The sequence below is a fragment of the Nematostella vectensis genome, chromosome 7 (assembly GCF_932526225.1).
Source record: "Nematostella vectensis chromosome 7, jaNemVect1.1, whole genome shotgun sequence".
Classification (NCBI taxonomy): Eukaryota; Metazoa; Cnidaria; class Anthozoa; order Actiniaria; family Edwardsiidae; genus Nematostella; species Nematostella vectensis.
In genome coordinates this window covers 3,525,727-3,545,968 of record NC_064040.1, presented here as the reverse complement: position 1 = coordinate 3,545,968, position 20,242 = coordinate 3,525,727, and the positions used below count along the sequence as shown (strand labels likewise).

Here is a 20,242-nt window from a genome sequence, read left to right as displayed (position 1 = left end):
GAGAGGGGAGGTTACGATGTGTTACGCACTGGGGGAGGGCAGGTTATGGTGTATGACTCACTGGGGGAGAGGGGAGGTTACGGTGTGTTACGCACTAGGGGAGGGTAGGTTACGGTGTGTTACGCACTAGGGGAGGGTAGGTTATGGTGCATTGCGCACTGGGGAGAGGGCAGGTTACGGTGTGTTACGCACTAGGGGAGGGTAGGTTACGGTGTATGACTCACTGGGGGAGAGGGTAGGTTACGGTTTGTTACGCACTAGGGGAGGGTAGGTGACGGTGTATGACTCACTGGGGGAGAGGGCAGGTTACGGTGTATGACTCACTGGGGGAGAGGGTAGGTTACGGTGTGTTACGCACTAGGGGAGGGTAGGTTACGGTGTATGACTCACTGGGGGAGAGGGTAGGTTACGGTTTGTTACGCACTAGGGGAGGGTAGGTGACGGTGTATGACTCACTGGGGGAGCGGGGAGGTTACGGTGTGTTACGCACTAGGGGAGGGCAGGTTAAGGGGGTTAAATGCCTAACATTTTTTTTTTACGATGGTTGATGAAGGACAGACCGTTATTAATAGTATCATAGATATTCAGTATCACGCACTAGTGGAGGGACGATAATTTGATATAAAGTAATTGAGAAACAATCTAAATCACATTGATCAAAACTAATTATTTTATTTTCATAAATAATATAATCTACAAGAGGGAGTATTCGCAATTTCGGCCACAAGCTCGTAGCAAACGAGGCTTATAATAAGTACTCAGGGTAAGGAAAATTGCCTGGTGCTGGTAACAAGCAAAATAACAATCCTTGCTGGTGCGATCAAATTTCTTCACAAAAACATAATAACGTCAATACACAGGCATCCTGGAATCTTCAACTGGGTTGGGTCGGCAACTTATTTTCGTCAATTTTGTTATATTTGGCTTTTTCTTTTTTAAATTTTTGTACTTCCTTCTTTTATATTAATGTGGTCTTTACCAATCAAACGCTTTCTTTTGGGCAGGGCATCCAATTAAAGAAAAAATAATAATCAAGGATTGATGCTTAGGATGAATGCTGGTAGCCTTTTTAACGAGCGCAAAAGGCGATGAGCGATTTAGCCGCCCAAGATGTGGTGAAGGGGGAACAAAACAGATTTTTCCTTCAACGGGCCCGGTTCTTAGAAAGCAGGTTATCGCTAACCCAGGGATGAATGCCCTTTTAACCCAATAACATTTCGAGATATTTATCCCTGGGTTTGAGCTAACCTGCTTTCTAGGAACCGGCCCCAGCTGCGTGCGGGTTCCTTTTCTCAGCCTCTTGGACGCAGACTAGAATGGGGCGGTCCTCCACCAAAACAAAAATTATCAGAAACTTCCCCCCCCCCTCCCCATCTATTCTAAAGTCATTTGGCATTGATTCATTGGCGGGTGATGCCAAGCGACGCGTTATTGGCATTGCGTGACATCAGCTCGGGATGCCTTGGGAGGGCCTCTTGGCAATCTTTTCGTTCAAGTATCGGCATTGTTTCAGTAGGCATCACTCGTGGCGTATTGGGCCTTGTACAAGTGCGAGACGGGCACCGAATTCATAAATACCGAGTTCATATAACTGCAGTGTTATTGACATTCTTATTTACAATCTATAGGTGGAGAGCTGATCATTTGTTCTTTTTCTTTTGGAGCCGTGCCGTCGACGCCACTACTGCACTTGTTCCTTTTCGCAGAGCGGCATTATACATAGGAATGAATAGCTGTGGATCAGCAGTATAGTTTGTTAGTGACATGCGCACCTAAATACGATAGCGATAGCAGAGTATGCAAAAACGAGCTGGTAATACAACACATACCCCAAGCTGACATTGTGTTATCACGCTACGTTGGTGTTAAAATAAGGCGTTCATTCTACTGGCCATCGATAACAATTCTGTTATCTTAATCTTATTCAGACTAGAGAGAATACAAACTAAGTCAACGTAGCGTGATCGCACACTGCGGGCTTGGGGTACCTGTGGTAAAACAAGACATCGCCTAGTTCCTGCAAACGTGGACGTCTTTAAGCGTCGACGAAACAGGTCGGCAAAAGCGGGGTCTCTTTTGCCGAGTCAAGTGCATTGTGAGAAAAAAACAACAACAAAACAAACAAACAAAAAGCACACACACAAACACATGAGACATTGTCGTGAAGTGTTGTCTTCTCTTACCTCGTCCCAGATCAACTCGGCCAGGTGATCCAGCTTTGCGCCAAACTCCCTGAACTCGCCGCTGAACCTGATATACGACCAGACCAGAATCCCTAGCAAGCCCATCCAGATGGTGAGATTACACATGCGCGTGAACGAGAGAATGCCGATCGAGTTGAACACGCTGGACAAGATGTACGATAGCACCACGATGGTGAAGAACACGGCAGGCGTCCTCGCGGCGTTGAAGATGTTCTTGCTGTCATTAAGCTTGACGAAGTTCTCGAAAGTCTCGTCGATCTCCTTGAGTAGCTGCTCCACGTATTTCTCGCTGAACTCCTTGCCGCCCATCTTGCGGGTGCCGTGGAAGTGCGACAGGGCGGAGTCGCGGGTCTCGAGGTGCTTGCGCTCCAGTTCATTAGGTGAGAGGTATGGCATGTCTCCGCCAACAACCTTAAAGATGATAACACAGGGATAACTATTATAGCTAGCCAGAATAACGCACGCGAGAGGTTCCAATTTATTGGTAGATGCATTTTGGAATATAATGAGCGCAGGGTAATACAAAACGGTTCGCATGCAGCCATGTTAGTACTGCAATAACATTTTTGCTAGGTGTTGCCGGTTCTATAAAATGACGTGTAAGGGCCTTACAGACTCCATGGCTTTGCTGTAGGTATCTTTAGCAGTAGCCAAGGCCGCCAGGTTGTTCGCTTCTGCTGTTGCCTGCAAATAACACAATTGCAATTACAACCAACAAATCAGCCAATCACCAATCAAGGGCCCGGCCACTATTCAGCAAATTATATTCATTGTTATGCAGTGCACAGTTAACAAGTACCTACCAAAAGCATGGACTTGGGCTGAGGTAACTCGTCTCCCTGGAATATTTTCATATAAGCCTAGAAACAAAGACAAAGATGAATAGGTATAGCCTGAGTACTTATCGATAATAATAGTATATTATAATAGTTTAATCTATTGCAGCCAAGGTTGAATTGCAACAATACTACCCTCAATACAATACTATATGAATTAATTGCCCCTTGTCCCATCAATTGGGCAGTCACATACGGTAATATTGATAGTTAGGTAGCGAGAAGCTCCCGGACATTATTGTGTGTAGCAGGTTATTGTTATGGTGAATTTTTCATCAAGGCTCGATATGCCTCAATGCATCTAGTAAAGTGTCAAAAGCTAACAATTTCAAGGCACATATTTCGCTTAAATGTGTATACCTTAAAGTATTCTAAAAGTCCTCTACAGGTCACTTCCTCCCCATTGATTCCCTTCAATTCCAAGTTCTCTGGAGCTAGCAGTGATGGGATCAGCTTTCGCAGATTTTCCTTGAACTCATCGTCAATATCTTAAAAAGTGAAAACGCACTGTTTCACATGGCAGGTTACAGATTAGAAGTTTTTAGGTCGTTGGGAAGGGGGCGAGGAAGCAATACCAGGTACTTAACACAGAAATCTATCATATTATTATCACTATTTTAAATAGAAAAAAAAAAAGCAAACCCACCTACAAGTCGGCCATCAAAGGTGGGGTTGGTAGCGACCCTTAGTCCAGGGTGGGGCATGAGGAAACAGCCAATCTTCTCAAAACACTCCTTGATGTGCTTGCGCACCTGTAACAGCTCAGAGTGCTGTCGCTCTGTCGTCTTGAGCCTGCGCTCAAGTATCTGGCTACCACCTGCCTCGCCGTAATTTGCCTCATATGGAAAGCTCCAGTCACGGACCAGAAACAGCAAACGCTGCGGCAAAGAATATAAAACAGAATGTCCAATAACATGGTACTGCTGAGATAATCATTGTAACACAGTCTCAGAACTCCTGCTCGCACCTTGATAATGGAAAGCTCGTGACTTGCTAAAACAAAACTTGCAGGTTGTATTTTATAAACAACATGTAATAGTGACAAACAAGTTGATCGCTAGTAGCTACGACTTTTAGGGAACACGGAATATGGATAACAGGATGCATGACCTACCTGGAATGGCTTGATTTTATTGTTTACCTGAAATGGCTTGATTTCATTGTTTACCTGGAATGGCTTGATTTCATTGTTTACCTGGAATGGCTTGATTTCATTGTTTACCTGGAATGGCTTGATTTCATTGTTTCCCTGGAATGGCTTGATTTCATTGTTTACCTGGAATGGCTAGATTTCATTGTTTACCTGGAATGGCTAGATTTCATTGTTTACCTGGAATGGCAGGATTTCATTGTTTACCTGGAATGGCTTGATTTAATTGTTTACCTGGAATGGCTTGATTTTATTGTTTCCCTGGAATGGCTTGATTTCATTGTTTACCTGGAATGGCTTGATTTCATTGTTTCCCTGGAATGGCTTGATTTCATTGTTTACCTGGAATGGCTTGATTTCATTGTTTACCTGGAATGGCTTGATTTCATTGTTTACCTGGAATGGCTAGATTTCATTGTTTACCTGGAATGGCTTGATTTCCTTGTTTTCCTGGAATGGCTTGATTTCATTGTTTACCTGGAATGGCTTGATTTCATTGTTTAACTGGAATGGCTTGATTTCATTGTTTACCTGGAATGGCTTGATTTCATTGTTTTCCATGGCCAGTTTACCATATTCTGTGAAGAGCTGCAATTTTATGAAACACATTAGATAAAATACACCGACAAATGGAGCAAATTTCCTGCCCCTGCAGTTGCTGCGGAGGTGTCTGAGCTCAAACATGAGTTTCCTATGCTAAGAGTGCACATCTCTATGACATAACAGGTATACTGTGTATAATATTATAACACCTGGTTTAACTGACCTGAAGATGTTGCAAGTCATCCTCCTGAATATTTTGACTGACATTGTACACCTAGGAATAAGTGAACTGGATTTCATTTCATATCTTTTCTTTAGCTTTTTTGAACAACTATTCAGTACAGCTTTCATAAACGTACAGTAAGGAAGAACAGGATCTCATTTGTTCTCATACCAGGTAATCTAACATACCCTTAACATGCACTTATCCTAACATATCCTCACCTGTGTTGAGCTGGTCATTATACTAAGTGCAAAGATGGTGGCACAGTACCCTTAACATGCACTTATCCTAACATATCCTCACCTGTGTTGAGCTGGTCATCGTACTAAGTGCAAAGATGGTGGCACAGTACCCTTAACATGCACTTATCCTAACATATCCTCACCTGTGTTGAGCTGGTCATCGTACTAAGTGCAAATATGGTGGCACAGTACCCTTAACATGCACTTATCCTAACATATCCTCACCTGTGTTGAGCTGGTCATCGTACTAAGTGCAAAGATGGTGGCACAGTCTTTCACGGTGGATGAGCTGTCAAATGCTCCCTGTGTGTCCATCAGCAATACCACCACCTATCATAAAAATAATAGCTCATCTGCTCATCTATTGCAGAACATAGAGTACCCATCAAGATTGGCTCATCTGGAATGTTTCCTCTCATATATTGATCAATCATAATGAACCATCAGAATTACAGTGCGAACAGTAGCACCATGAACAATAGAATATTTACGGGATGTTTGCTCAGACACATGCAAGAGTCATAAGCATGCCTGGACAAGATCCGTGATTGAAATCTCCCTTGTGTGATGTCAGAAGGCTTAAATAATAACATTCCACACAAATTCTAGGGTGTTCACAGCTTTACAATTTGCACTCTCTAACATAAAAAATAAATAATCGAAAATACTTTAGGGTGGCTTCTGCATACAAGTAAATGGACTTTGCACCCAGAGGCAATGAGTCACCTATTTTCGCTGAATCCACCGTTTTCTATGTTATATATACCTCTTCCCCATCTGGGCGCTTGCAAATGTAAGGTTTATTCCACATCAGGATCCCTGTGGTGTCCCTTTCTGATCCTCCTCTCCAGCTGAAGCCCTCCAGGGCCTCCGTCTCTCCACCGAGCCAATCATCACATGAGTCCTATAGGTGGATAGTATATAATAGCCAATCATCACATGAGTCATATAGGTGGATAATATATAATAGCCAATCATCACATGAGTCCTATAGGTGGATAATATATAATAGCCAATCATCACATGAGTCCTATAGGTGAATAATATATAATAGCCAATCGTCACATGAGTCCTATAGGTGAATAATATATAATAGCCAATCATCACATGAGTCCTATAGGTGAATAATATATAATAGCCAATCGTCACATCAGTCCTATAGGTGAATAATATATAATAGCCAATCATCACATGAGTCCTAGGTGGATAATATATAATAGCCAATCATCACATGAGTCCTATAGGTGAATAATATATAATAGCCAATCGTCACATGAGTCCAATAGGTGAATAATATATAATAGCCAATCGTCACATCAGTCCTATAGGTGAATAATATATAATAGCCAATCATCACATGAGTCCTATAGGTGGATAATATATAATAGCCAATCATCACATGAGTCCTATAGGTGGATAATATATAATAGCCAATCATCACATGAGTCCTATAGGTGAATAATATATAATAGCCAATCGTCACATGAGTCCTATAGGTGAATAATATATAATAGCCAATCGTCACATCAGTCCTATAGGTGAATAATATATAATAGCCAATCATCACATGAGTCCTATAGGTGGATAATATATAATAGCCAATCATCACATGAGTCCTATAGGTGAATAATATATAATAGCCAATCGTCACATGAGTCCAATAGGTGGGTAATATATAATAGCCAATCATCACATGAGTCCAATAGGTGAATAATATATAATAGCCAATCGTCACATGAGTCCAATAGGTGGGTAATATATAATAGCCAATCATCACATGAGTCCTATAGGTGGATAGTATATAATAGCCAATCATCACATGAGTCCTATAGGTGAATAGTATATAATAGCCAATCATCACATGAGTCCAATAGGTGGGTAATATATAATAGCCAATCGTCACATGAGTCCTATAGGTGAATAATATATAATAGCCAATCGTCACATGAGTCCAATAGGTGGGTAATATATAATAGCCAATCATCACATGAGTCCTATAGGTGGATAATATATAATAGCCAATCATCACATGAGTCCTATAGGTGAATAATATATAATAGCCAATCATCACATGAGTCCTATAGGTGAATAATATATAATAGCCAATCATCACATGAGTCCTATAGGTGGATAATATATAATAGCCAATCATCACATGAGTCCTATAGGTGAATAATATATAATAGCCAATCATCACATGAGTCCTATAGGTGGATAGTATATAATAGCCAATCATCACATGAGTCCTATAGGTGAATAATATATAATAGCCAATCGTCACATGAGTCCAATAGGTGAATAATATATAATAGCCAATCGTCACATGAGTCCAATAGGTGGGTAATATATAATAGCCAATCATCACATGAGTCCTATAGGTGAATAATATATAATAGCCAATCGTCACATGAGTCCAATAGGTGAATAATATATAATAGCCAATCATCACATGAGTCCAATAGGTGGATAATATATAATAGCCAATCATCACATGAGTCCTATAGGTGGGTAATATATAATAGCCATCATCACATGAGTCCAATAGGTGAATAATATATAATAGCCAATCGTCACATCAGTCCAATAGGTGGGTAATATATAATAGCCAATCATCACATGAGTCCTATAGGTGAATAATATATAATAGCCAATCGTCACATGAGTCCTATAGGTGGATAGTATATAATAGCCAATCATCACATGAGTCCTATAGGTGGATAATATATAATAGCCAATCGTCACATGAGTCCTATAGGTGGATAGTATATAATAGCCAATCGTCACATGAGTCCTATAGGTGAATAATATATAATAGCCAATCGTCACATGAGTCCTATAGGTGGATAATATATAATAGCCAATCATCACATGAGTCCTATAGGTGGATAATATATAATAGCCAATCATCACATGAGTCCTATAGGTGAATAATATATAATAGCCAATCGTCACATGAGTCCTATAGGTGGATAATATATAATAGCCAATCATCACATGAGTCCTATAGGTGGATAATATATAATAGCCAATCATCACATGAGTCCTATAGGTGGATAATATATAATAGCCAATCGTCACATGAGTCCTATAGGTGGATAGTATATAATAGCCAATCATCACATGAGTCCTATAGGTGAATAATATATAATAGCCAATCGTCACATGAGTCCTATAGGTGGATAATATATAATAGCCAATCATCACATGAGTCCTATAGGTGGATAATATATAATAGCCAATCATCACATGAGTCCTATAGGTGAATAATATATAATAGCCAATCGTCACATGAGTCCTATAGGTGGATAATATATAATAGCCAATCATCACATGAGTCCTATAGGTGGATAATATATAATAGCCAATCGTCACATGAGTCCTATAGGTGGATAGTATATAATAGCCAATCATCACATGAGTCCAATAGGTGGATAGTATATAATAGCCAATCGTCACATGAGTCCAATAGGTGGATAATATATAATAGCCAATCGTCACATCAGTCCAATAGGTGGGTAATATATAATAGCCAATCATCACATGAGTCCAATAGGTGGATAATATATAATAGCCAATCATCACATGAGTCCTATAGGTGGATAATATATAATAGCCAATCGTCACATGAGTCCAATAGGTGAATAATATATAATAGCCAATCATCACATGAGTCCTATAGGTGGATAGTATATAATAGCCAATCATCACATGAGTCCTATAGGTGGGTAATATATAATAGCCAATCATCACATGAGTCCTATAGGTGAATAATATATAATAGCCAATCATCACATGAGTCCTATAGGTGAATAATATATAATAGCCAATCATCACATGAGTCCTATAGGTGAATAATATATAATAGCCAATCATCACATGAGTCCTACAGGTGGATAGTATATAATAGCCAATCATCACATGAGTCCTATAGGTGAATAATATATAATAGCCAATCGTCACATGAGTCCAATAGGTGGGTAATATATAATAGCCAATCATCACATGAGTCCTATAGGTGAATAATATATAATAGCCAATTGTCACATGAGTCCAATAGGTGAATAATATATAATAGCCAATCATCACATGAGTCCTATAGGTGGATAGTATATAATAGCCAATCATCACATGAGTCCTATAGGTGGATAATATATAATAGCCAATCATCACATGAGTCATATAGGTGGATAGTATATAATAGCCAATCATCACATGAGTCCTATAGGTGGATAGTATATAATAGCCAATCATCACATGAGTCCAATAGGTGGATAGTATATAATAGCCAATCATCACATGAGTCATATAGGTGGATAGTATATAATAGCCAATCATCACATGAGTCATATAGGTGGATAGTATATAATAGCCAATCATCACATGAGTCCTATAGGTGGATAATATATAATAGCCAATCATCACATGAGTCCTATAGGTGGATAGTATATAATAGCCAATCATCACATGAGTCCAATAGGTGGATAGTATATAATAGCCAATCATCACATGAGTCCTATAGGTGGATAGTATATAATAGCCAATCATCACATGAGTCCTATAGGTGGATAGTATATAATAGCCAATCATCACATGAGTCCTATAGGTGGATAGTATATAATAGCCAATCATCACATGAGTCCAATAGGTGGATAGTATATAATAGCCAATCATCACATGAGTCCTATAGGTGGATAATATATAATAGCCAATCATCACATGAGTCCTATAGGTGGATAGTATATAATAGCCAATCATCACATGAGTCCAATAGGTGGATAGTATATAATAGCCAATCATCACATGAGTCATATAGGTGGATAGTATATAATAGCCAATCATCACATGAGTCCTATAGGTGGATAATATATAATAGCCAATCATCACATGAGTCCTATAGGTGGATAGTATATAATAGCCAATCATCACATGAGTCCAATAGGTGGATAGTATATAATAGCCAATCGTCACATGAGTCCAATAGGTGGATAATATATAATAGCCAATCGTCACATCAGTCCAATAGGTGGGTAATATATAATAGCCAATCGTCACATGAGTCCAATAGGTGAATAATATATAATAGCCAATCATCACATGAGTCCTATAGGTGGATAGTATATAATAGCCAATCATCACATGAGTCCTATAGGTGAATAATATATAATAGCCAATCATCACATGAGTCCTATAGGTGAATAATATATAATAGCCAATCATCACATGAGTCCTATAGGTGAATAATATATAATAGCCAATCGTCACATGAGTCCAATAGGTGAATAATATATAATAGCCAATCATCACATGAGTCCAATAGGTGGATAATATATAATAGCCAATCGTCACATGAGTCCTATAGGTGGATAATATATAATAGCCAATCATCACATGAGTCCAATAGGTGGATAATATATAATAGCCAATCATCACATGAGTCATATAGGTGGATAATATATAATAGCCAATCATCACATGAGTCCTATAGGTGGATAGTATATAATAGCCAATCGTCACATGAGTCCAATAGGTGGATAGTATATAATAGCCAATCGTCACATGAGTCCAATAGGTGGATAATATATAATAGCCAATCATCACATGAGTCCAATAGGTGGATAATATATAATAGCCAATCGTCACATGAGTCCTATAGGTGGATAGTATATAATAGCCAATCGTCACATGAGTCCAATAGGTGGATAATATATAATAGCCAATCGTCACATCAGTCCAATAGGTGGGTAATATATAATAGCCAATCGTCACATGAGTCCAATAGGTGAATAATATATAATAGCCAATCATCACATGAGTCCTATAGGTGGATAGTATATAATAGCCAATCATCACATGAGTCCTATAGGTGAATAATATATAATAGCCAATCATCACATGAGTCCTATAGGTGAATAATATATAATAGCCAATCATCACATGAGTCCTATAGGTGGATAGTATATAATAGCCAATCATCACATGAGTCCTATAGGTGAATAATATATAATAGCCAATCGTCACATGAGTCCAATAGGTGGGTAATATATAATAGCCAATCATCACATGAGTCCTATAGGTGAATAATATATAATAGCCAATCGTCACATGAGTCCAATAGGTGAATAATATATAATAGCCAATCATCACATGAGTCCAATAGGTGGATAGTATATAATAGCCAATCGTCACATCAGTCCTATAGGTGAATAATATATAATAGCCAATCGTCACATCAGTCCTATAGGTGAATAATATATAATAGCCAATCGTCACATGAGTCCTATAGGTGGATAATATATAATAGCCAATCATCACATGAGTCCAATAGGTGGGTAATATATAATAGCCAATCGTCACATGAGTCCAATAGGTGGATAATATATAATAGCCAATCGTCACATCAGTCCAATAGGTGGGTAATATATAATAGCCAATCGTCACATGAGTCCAATAGGTGAATAATATATAATAGCCAATCATCACATGAGTCCTATAGGTGGATAGTATATAATAGCCAATCATCACATGAGTCCAATAGGTGGATAATATATAATAGCCAATCGTCACATCAGTCCAATAGGTGGGTAATATATAATAGCCAATCGTCACATGAGTCCAATAGGTGAATAATATATAATAGCCAATCATCACATGAGTCCTATAGGTGGATAGTATATAATAGCCAATCATCACATGAGTCCAATAGGTGGATAGTATATAATAGCCAATCGTCACATGAGTCCTATAGGTGAATAATATATAATAGCCAATCGTCACATGAGTCCTATAGGTGAATAATATATAATAGCCAATCGTCACATCAGTCCTATAGGTGAATAATATATAATAGCCAATCATCACATGAGTCCAATAGGTGGATAGTATATAATAGCCAATCATCACATGAGTCCAATAGGTGGATAATATATAATAGCCAATCGTCACATGAGTCCTATAGGTGAATAATATATAATAGCCAATCGTCACATCAGTCCTATAGGTGAATAATATATAATAGCCAATCATCACATGAGTCCTATAGGTGGATAATATATAATAGCCAATCATCACATGAGTCCTATAGGTGAATAATATATAATAGCCAATCGTCACATCAGTCCTATAGGTGAATAATATATAATAGCCAATCGTCACATGAGTCCAATAGGTGGGTAATATATAATAGCCAATCGTCACATCAGTCCTATAGGTGAATAATATATAATAGCCAATTGTCACATCAGTCCTATAGGTGAATAATATATAATAGCCAATTGTCACATCAGTCCTATAGGTGGGTAATAGCGGAGCCAGTGCGGCCCGGCCGCACGCGGAGCTCCATAGGTATAGAAATATGGTATAACTATGCGACTTGGTTTTTGTGGTCATCGCTCGGGTACCCTGTGTGTCACAATCCAGTAAATCGTGCAACTCCCAGGCCCCACTCGGCCCAACTAAAAAGGAGTCATCGTCAAGTGACATGTCAATCACGATGACGTCATGAGGATGTTAACTCAATCACCAAACTGGACATAACCGGTTTATAACCAGTCTAACTGGAAATAAAATTTTTTACCACCGCCCCCAAACTTCCGTACTTATTCTTCAAAGTTCTTTTATAAACAACGCAAACCCACAAAGCGAAACAAGAAATTGAATATTGGGAAGTTTTTTATTTCCACTGTGACCATGGACGACCTTTCACGTGGTGATAAAAGAGGTAAGTGCACAACTATTATGGTTTTATGTTTACATCCAGTAGGTATTATGTTAAAAAAACAAACGGTTTTTAACTGAGTGCCTTTTTAAGTATATGTTAGAAAGGTTTTTCACGGATTTATTATCAGACGATACTAGCATTTTATTTTTAAGAATAAAATACTTCTATTGTACAGAGAAGAATGTGTGTGTACAATGGTTTTGTTAAAACTCGCGCCCAAAAACAAGATGGCGGTAGTCTTGAGTGCGCTTGTGTTTACTTTTTAGGTATATTTTATACCATTGGGGTAATTTTCATATCATGTCATCTCGTTTCGATCTATAATAGTTGAAGAAGAACCTAGAAGAGGGGAGGAGCGAAATAATGAGGAGGAGAGGTCACGCAGGCCACGAGTGTTGACAGAAGAACAAAGAGCTCGGAAGAGAGCATGTGACCTTGTACTCACTGAGGAGCAAAGAGTGCGAAAAAGACAGACGAGCTCCGAGTACAGGTTAAGTGGTAAGCAAAGAGTCCGGAAAGGGCAAAAGGACTCGGAGTACGAACTAAATGACGAGCAGAGAGCTCGTAAGAGGCAGAGAAACTTAGATCACTCATCGCCCAGCGTGCAATGATGGCAGAAGACAGCTTGTTTGTTTAAAGGCAAAGAGGAAGGGCTCGTGAGCGACAGAGGGCGTCTAGACTCAGGAGAAAACAACAGAGGCAGCCCTCCACTACTACCGCTTTTGTTGGTGAGTTTTCTTTGAGTAAAATAATGTCTATATTGTATCGATATTCTTTTGTAATTGTATCGATATTCTTATTTGTTTTCTTTTTTTCTTCTTAGACTAAGACTATCATTTTCTATTGAGAGTAAGAGCAAATACCTCAAATAAAGCAAACTAGAATCAGTAATGCAGAATTAGTTTATTTGTCATTTAGTTTATTTATCAAGCTAAGTGTGCCAGATGTGGCACACTTTGCTTAGTTGTGTAAAATGCATAATAAGCGAAACTGTTAAGCCCAATTCTGTTGAGTTAAATTCTCGTTCTGCATTATAATTGTGTGTAAACTTTGTGTACAGTAATCAAAAGGCCTATCCGAAAGAGAAATATTATAGACGTGTTTGTTTTTGTCAACTCAAATATTTCAAAATATAATAGCTGTCTTATTTCTTGTCACCTCAAATATTGCATAAATATCATGGTTGTGTTTAGTTTTGGCACCCAAAATATAATGCATAATTATTATAGTTTTTGTTGCATAAAATAATGCATAATTATGATAGTTGTGTTTTTGTTACCTCAGATGTTTCATAAATATTATAGTTGTTTTTTAGTTAAATCTTGTATACATACATACACATTGTAGGTGGTGATCTGTCATATTTCTAAAAGTTTCAAAGTTTTGATGTTACCCCTTTTATAGTTAAAATATCAATTTTGCACAACAATTTTCAATGAAAGATACTGTACATGACAGGTGTACTATTTTGAAATCCAGGAGTACAAGCATAAAGTCCTATTAGCCATAGCAGACTATATAATTTGCAGATATCAGATGAATGTGTAGATGCTACATACACTAATTGTAGACACACTGTAGGTTAGATTCTAAACTGTTTTACATTTGACTGATTGCTGATTAAAAACATGGAGAAAGATATTCTAACACAAAGTAAGGTTTGTGTTTCTGAAATCCTTCTTTACTTTGCATACAACATAAGAGCTTTTTTCTTAGGGGGACCAGGTAGGCTTTAATTCCTTTTTTCCCACTTAATGAGGTAAGTGTAAAAAAACACTGATAAATTATTTAAAAAGTAAGCTGTATATCAATATTTTGGTGTAAATGAACCCAATTCACTTTGATACTATGAAAGAAATATGGCTAAATGATTCCAGTCAGGTCTTATTTATCTGACACATTTATGCTTCTTTCCTTTCAGTTCTCAAAGATGTTTTGCAAAGTTGTTGTGTGTCAATTACAGCATAAAATAAAAAAAATCGCATATTTACATGACCCATTAATTAATTGATACGTTACCCATGAACCTATGCCGGTATGACACATAGATTCTAGATGGTGTTTATTGGTGTATTTAAGGTGAGCCCTAACGTTTGGAAAATATATAATTTGATACTTCTTTCATCCTTTTGTATAGAGAAGAACAACAACAAGATAAAAAGAGGTGATGCAGCTGTAGGCGGCAGCAGTGGTGGGGCCAAGCAGTTTGTCTTCCACATATATTTATTTCCATATTTAGGGGAGTGCTTTTGGTGCCTCCTCTAAATATGGGAATTAATTGTTACGTGGTAGACAAACTGTTGTCTCTTTATTAATACATGTTTTAACATTTATTATTTTATATAATACACCTATTACAAATGAGGTTGCAATACCAATGTCACAAACTGCAGTGCTTCAAAGATATCAAATGAGCCAACAAATAAGCATAGATTAAAGCCTACCCATGTTTCTTTTTGTGTGTCTTTTGAATGAACCAATCAGTGTTACCACACATTGATCCTCCAATGCAATACCTTGTTTGAAATAGGTGTATAATATATATTTTAAAAATATCCTAACCCGTTATATTTTATTATTCTTGATCTAAATAACCAATAGGTTCTCATGACAATACAATATTTTATTAGGTTGTGCATGATTTTTCATTGCCAAATTATCAATGATAAGACACAAGCATATACACCACTTTCCTACTAAAAGCAATCCCATACTGCTGGATCTCAGCTTTGACTTTTTCATGTCAAATAATGGTGCATTTGTACAATGATAATAAAAACAAGCATTCTAGGCACCTATTTGTTAATAAAAGTATTTATTGTCATTCTCGTGCTCAATTCAATTCATTCATCCATCATAATCCTGGGTAGTCTTCATGGGGGAGTGGAGGGAGGTAAATATATCGGTTGTTATTGAATACAAAAATTCATTAATTTGATAACCCTAAAGGATAGCAGTATCAGAATAACCATTAAACACCCCCTGAGGGATAGTAGTTGGGTGAAGTTTATACCCTAATAGATGATTATCTACACCCCACCTACTTTTTTTGAAGAGTCAAACCCCTGGGGGTGGGGGTCATGGCAGAAATTAGTAATGTACCCAAGACACCAGGGTTTACTTGGAAATGGATATAAAATAAAACTACTCCAAAGCTAGTTTGCATCCCCTATATCTTTAAATTTGCTACAAGTATTGCTAAAAAAGTGCATCCACGCAGGCTCCGCTTTTAGGCAGTGCCTAAATCTATATATTATATAATAGCCAATGATGAAATGAGTCCTATAGGTGGATAATATATATGTGCAAAGGGTGGGGATGGATGAGGTGTCCATGTGCAAAGGGTGGGGATGGATGAGGTGTCCATGTGCAAAGGGTGGGGAGAGATGGGGTGTTCATGTGCAAAGGGTGGGGGGAGATGGGGTGTCCATGTGCAAAGGGTGGGGGGAGATGGGGTGTCCATGTGCAAAGGGTGGGGGGAGATGGGGTGTCCATGTGCAAAGGGTGGGGAGAGATGGGGTGTCCATGTGCAAAGGATGGGGAGAGATGGGGTGTCCATGTGCAAAGGGTGGGGAGAGATGGGGTGTCCATGTGCAAAGGGTGGGGAGAGATGGGGTGTCCATGTGCAAAGGGTGGGGAGAGATAGGGTGTCCATGTGCAAAGGGTGGGGGGAGATGGGGTGTCCATGTGCAAAGGGTGGGGAGAGATGGGGTGTCCATGTGCAAAGGATAGGGAGAGATGGGGTGTCCATGTGCAAAGGGTGGGGAGAGATGAGGTGTCCATGTGCAAAGGGTGGGGAGAGATGGGGTGTCCATGTGCAAAGGGTGGGGAGAGATGGGGTGTCCATGTGCAAAGGGTGGGGAGAGATGGGGTGTCCATGTGCAAAGGGTGGGGAGAGATGGGGTGTCCATGTGCAAAGGGTGGGGAGAGATGGGGTGTCCATGTGCAAAGGGTGGGGAGAGATAGGGTGTCCATGTGCAAAGGGTGGGGGGAGATGGGGTGTCCATGTGCAAAGGGTGGGGAGAGATGGGGTGTCCATGTGCAAAGGATGGGGAGAGATGGGGTGTCCATGTGCAAAGGGTGGGGAGAGATGGGGTGTCCATGTGCAAAGGGTGGGGGGAGATGGGGTGTCCATGTGCAAAGGGTGGGGGGAGATGGGGTGTCCATGTGCAAAGGGTGGGGGGAGATGGGGTGTCCATGTACAAAGGGTGGGGATGGATGAGGTGTCCATGTGTAAAGGGTGGGGGGAGATGGGGTGTCCATGTGCAAAGGGTGGGGGGAGATGGGGTGTCCATGTACAAAGGGTGGGGGGAGATGGGGTGTCCATGTGCAAAGGGTGGGGAGAGATGGGGTGTCCATGTGCAAAGGGTGGGGGGAGATGGGGTGTCCATGTGCAAAGGGTGGGGGGAGATAGGGTGTCCATGTACAAAGGGTGGGGGGAGATGGGGTGTCCATGTGCAAAGGGTGGGGAGAGATGGGGTGTCCATGTGCAAAGGGTGGGGGGAAGATGGGGTGTCCATGTGCAAAGGGTGGGGAGAGATGGGGTGTCCATTTGCAAAGGGTGGGGGGAGATGGGGTGTCCATGTGCAAAGAGTGGGGAGAGATGGGGTGTCCATGTGCAAAGGGTGGGGAGAGATGAGGTGTCCATGTGCAAAGGGTGGGGGGAGATGGGGTGTCTATGTGCAAAGGGTGGGGGGAGATGAGGTGTCCATGTGCAAAGGGTGGGGAGAGATGGGGTGTCCATGTGCAAAGGGTGGGGGGAGATGGGGTGTCCATGTGCAAAGGGTGGGGAGAGATGGGGTGTCCATGTGCAAAGGTTGGGGAGAGATGGGGTGTCCATGTGCAAAGGGTGGGGAGAGATGGGGTGTCCATGTGCAAAGGATGGGGAGAGATGGGGTGTCCATGTACAAAGGGTGGGGGGAGATGGGGTGTCCATGTGCAAAGGGTGGGGAGAGATGGGGTGTCCATGTGCAAAGGGTGGGGAGAGATGGGGTGTCCATGTGCAAAGGGTGGGGATGGATGAGGTGTCCATGTGTAAAGGGTGGGGGGAGATGGGGTGTCCATGTGCAAAGGGTGGGGGGAGATGGGGTGTCCATGTGCAAAGGGAGGGGAGAGATGGGGTGTCCATGTGCAAAGGGTGGGGGGAGATAGGGTGTCCATGTACAAAGGGTGGGGGGAGGTGGGGTGTCAATGTGCAATGGGTGGGGAGATATGGGGTGTCCATGTGCAAAGGGTGGGGAGAGATAAGGTGTCCAAGTGCAAAGGGTGGGGAGAGATGGGGTGTCCATGTGCAAAGGGTGGGGATGGATGAGGTGTCCATGAGCAAAGGGTGGGGGGAGATGGGGTGTCTATGTGCAAAGGGTGGGGGGAGATGGGGTGTCCATGTGCAAAGGGTGGGGGGAGATGAGGTGTCCATGTGCAAAGGGTGGGGGGAGATGGGGTGTCCATGTGCAAAGGGTGGGGGGAGATGGGGTGTCCATGTGCAAAGGGTGGGGGAAGATGGGGTGTCCATGTGCAAAGGGTGGGGAGAGATGGGGTGTCCATGTGCAAAGGGTGGGGAGAGATGGGGTGTCCATGTGCAAAGGGTGGGGATGGATGAGGTGTCCATGTGCAAAGGGTGGGGGGAGATGGGGTGTCCATGTGCAAAGGGTGGGGGGAGATGGGGTGTCCATGTGCAAAGAGAGGGGAGAGATGGGGTGTCCATGTGCAAAGGGTGGGGGGAGATAGGGTGTCCATGTACAAAGGGTGGGGAGAGATGGGGTGTCCATGTGCAAAGGGTGGGGAGAGATGGGGTGTCCATGTGCAAAGGGTGGGGGGAGATGGGGTGTCCATGTGCAAAGGGTGGGGGGAGATGGGGTGTCCATGTGCAAAGGGTAGGGGGAGATGGGGTGTCCATGTGCAAAGGGTGGGGGGAGATGGGGTGTCCATGTGCAAAGGGAGGGGAGAGATGGGGTGTCCATGTGCAAAGGGTGGGGGGAGATGGGGTGTCCATGTGAAAACAGTGGGGGAAGTGATTGAGGTCAACTGTAATAGCCTATAGTCAGATCTCTAGATGGCTAGAGCTCTATAAACAGTGGGACAAATACAGCAGGACAAATAAGGTCAGAGTCGGCAGTTAGTGGTAGATGCACAGTCCCAAATTGCTTGCTTTTTATGTTGTCATAACAAAAACACATGACTTCCGGTCATGAGTTTAAAAGATCAACGCTGACCTTGACCATCAATGAAAAGTCAAAAAGTCTACTATCACAGGAAATACTCTCTAAAGCACTTTGGATCATTGATAAATATACTAAGCTAAAGTTCCAACAAACAACCTAAATGCAGGATAGATAACTTAAGGTGTAATAAAAAAACTGCAACCCATTCAACAAATGGAATAGCATCATAATTGACACTTAGTAGATAAGAAAAATTGTAACAATACGAAGAGAAAACTTTGAATAACTTGATGATTTGTGGACCACCTCGCGTGCCTGAACAATGTAATTTGTACTTGATTGGCAAAGTACAAAAAGTATAAAGTACAATTTTTAATGAGAAAACATTCAACCAGATTTTAACCACACCTAAATACTAGAAAAATTGGAAAAAAATGCAGGACATAATTCTAAATAATTTAAAGAGCTCAACAGCTAATCAAACGAATGTACGCCTTACGTCGTTCTATGTATGAACGTTTCGCAACTTCAAACAATTTAGCAAATTCACAAGGAAACCCAATACGAATCCAGTGTAAAGCCACTATCAGACGAAATGCAGAAATCATTTTCCGAAGAATTACTCATGTAAAACTTCATTTCAATCGATAAATAACTTACTCAAATATTTTATTTTGCTGTGTTTATGTTTTCGAGAGCTTACCTTTCGGTCCAAATATCTCAAGAAAAAATCCAATAAGAATGATTTCCCCTTCCTAAAAGCACCAGCCACAGAAACAACAGCTACTTTCTTGTCTCTGATGCTATCATCTAGAAGGATTTTGGATAATGCTTTCTCGTCCAGTTCAAACGCATGGTCTTCCGTTGCAATAACGATCGGTAAAGAACAAGCGCCCTGCATCTCGTTCAAATCACTGTCTTGTTCTGTGGAATCTGGAGCCATTGCATCTATAAAATCAAATGCCTTAGCTAGAATTATCAACAAAACCAATCTACGATTAATTATGTACCATGATCAGGAGATCCTCTGTGTCGCACCTCCATATTTTTCGGTTGAGTCTCTTCTTTTCAAATCTGGTTGATACGTAAGATTTATTTCCAAAATGGCCGCGCATTTACTTCCGATACAAGGAATTATGGGTAGCAAAATTACTGTGTATGGCGGA

The 20,242-nt window shown here is 40.6% G+C and overlaps 1 protein-coding gene and 1 long non-coding RNA gene across 3 annotated transcripts; one reads left to right on the top strand and one right to left on the bottom strand.

The window, feature by feature from the left end:
- Positions 1–652: 652 nt before the first annotated feature.
- On the bottom strand, positions 653–20,212 carry LOC5514905 (atlastin-2). Of its 2 annotated transcripts, XM_048730391.1 has the most exons (13): positions 20,087–20,212; positions 19,780–20,024; positions 5,965–6,102; positions 5,424–5,528; positions 4,957–5,007; positions 4,737–4,778; positions 4,668–4,682; positions 3,687–3,918; positions 3,401–3,528; positions 3,008–3,064; positions 2,817–2,888; positions 2,184–2,615; positions 653–1,733 (listed from the first exon to the last, which is right to left on the bottom strand). In XM_048730391.1, the coding sequence occupies exons 1-13, from the start codon at positions 20,118–20,120 to the stop codon at positions 1,641–1,643; spliced, it is 1,644 nt and encodes a 547-aa protein (XP_048586348.1). In that variant the 5' UTR covers positions 20,121–20,212; the 3' UTR covers positions 653–1,640. The 2 variants fall into 2 exon arrangements, with proteins under 2 accessions (XP_048586348.1, XP_032240445.2); XM_032384554.2 differs by lacking the exon at positions 4,668–4,682 and having other exon boundaries at positions 4,722–4,778.
- Positions 13,551–15,705, top strand: LOC116619615. Its single transcript, XR_007312270.1, has 2 exons — positions 13,551–13,643; positions 15,053–15,705. It is a non-coding gene; the product is annotated as an uncharacterized LOC116619615 (long non-coding RNA).
- Positions 20,213–20,242: the final 30 nt, after the last annotated feature.

Coding starts and splice junctions, on each gene's coding strand:
- LOC5514905 (XM_032384554.2), bottom strand. CDS start 20,120: ATGGAGGTGCGACACAGAGGATCTCCTGATCATG. Junction 4,779..4,956: donor ATGACTTGCAACATCTTCAG/GTCAGTTAAACC, acceptor ATAAAATTGCAG/CTCTTCACAGAATATGGTAA. Junction 1,734..2,183: donor CCGAGTTGATCTGGGACGAG/GTAAGAGAAGAC, acceptor GCTGATCCACAG/CTATTCATTCCTATGTATAA.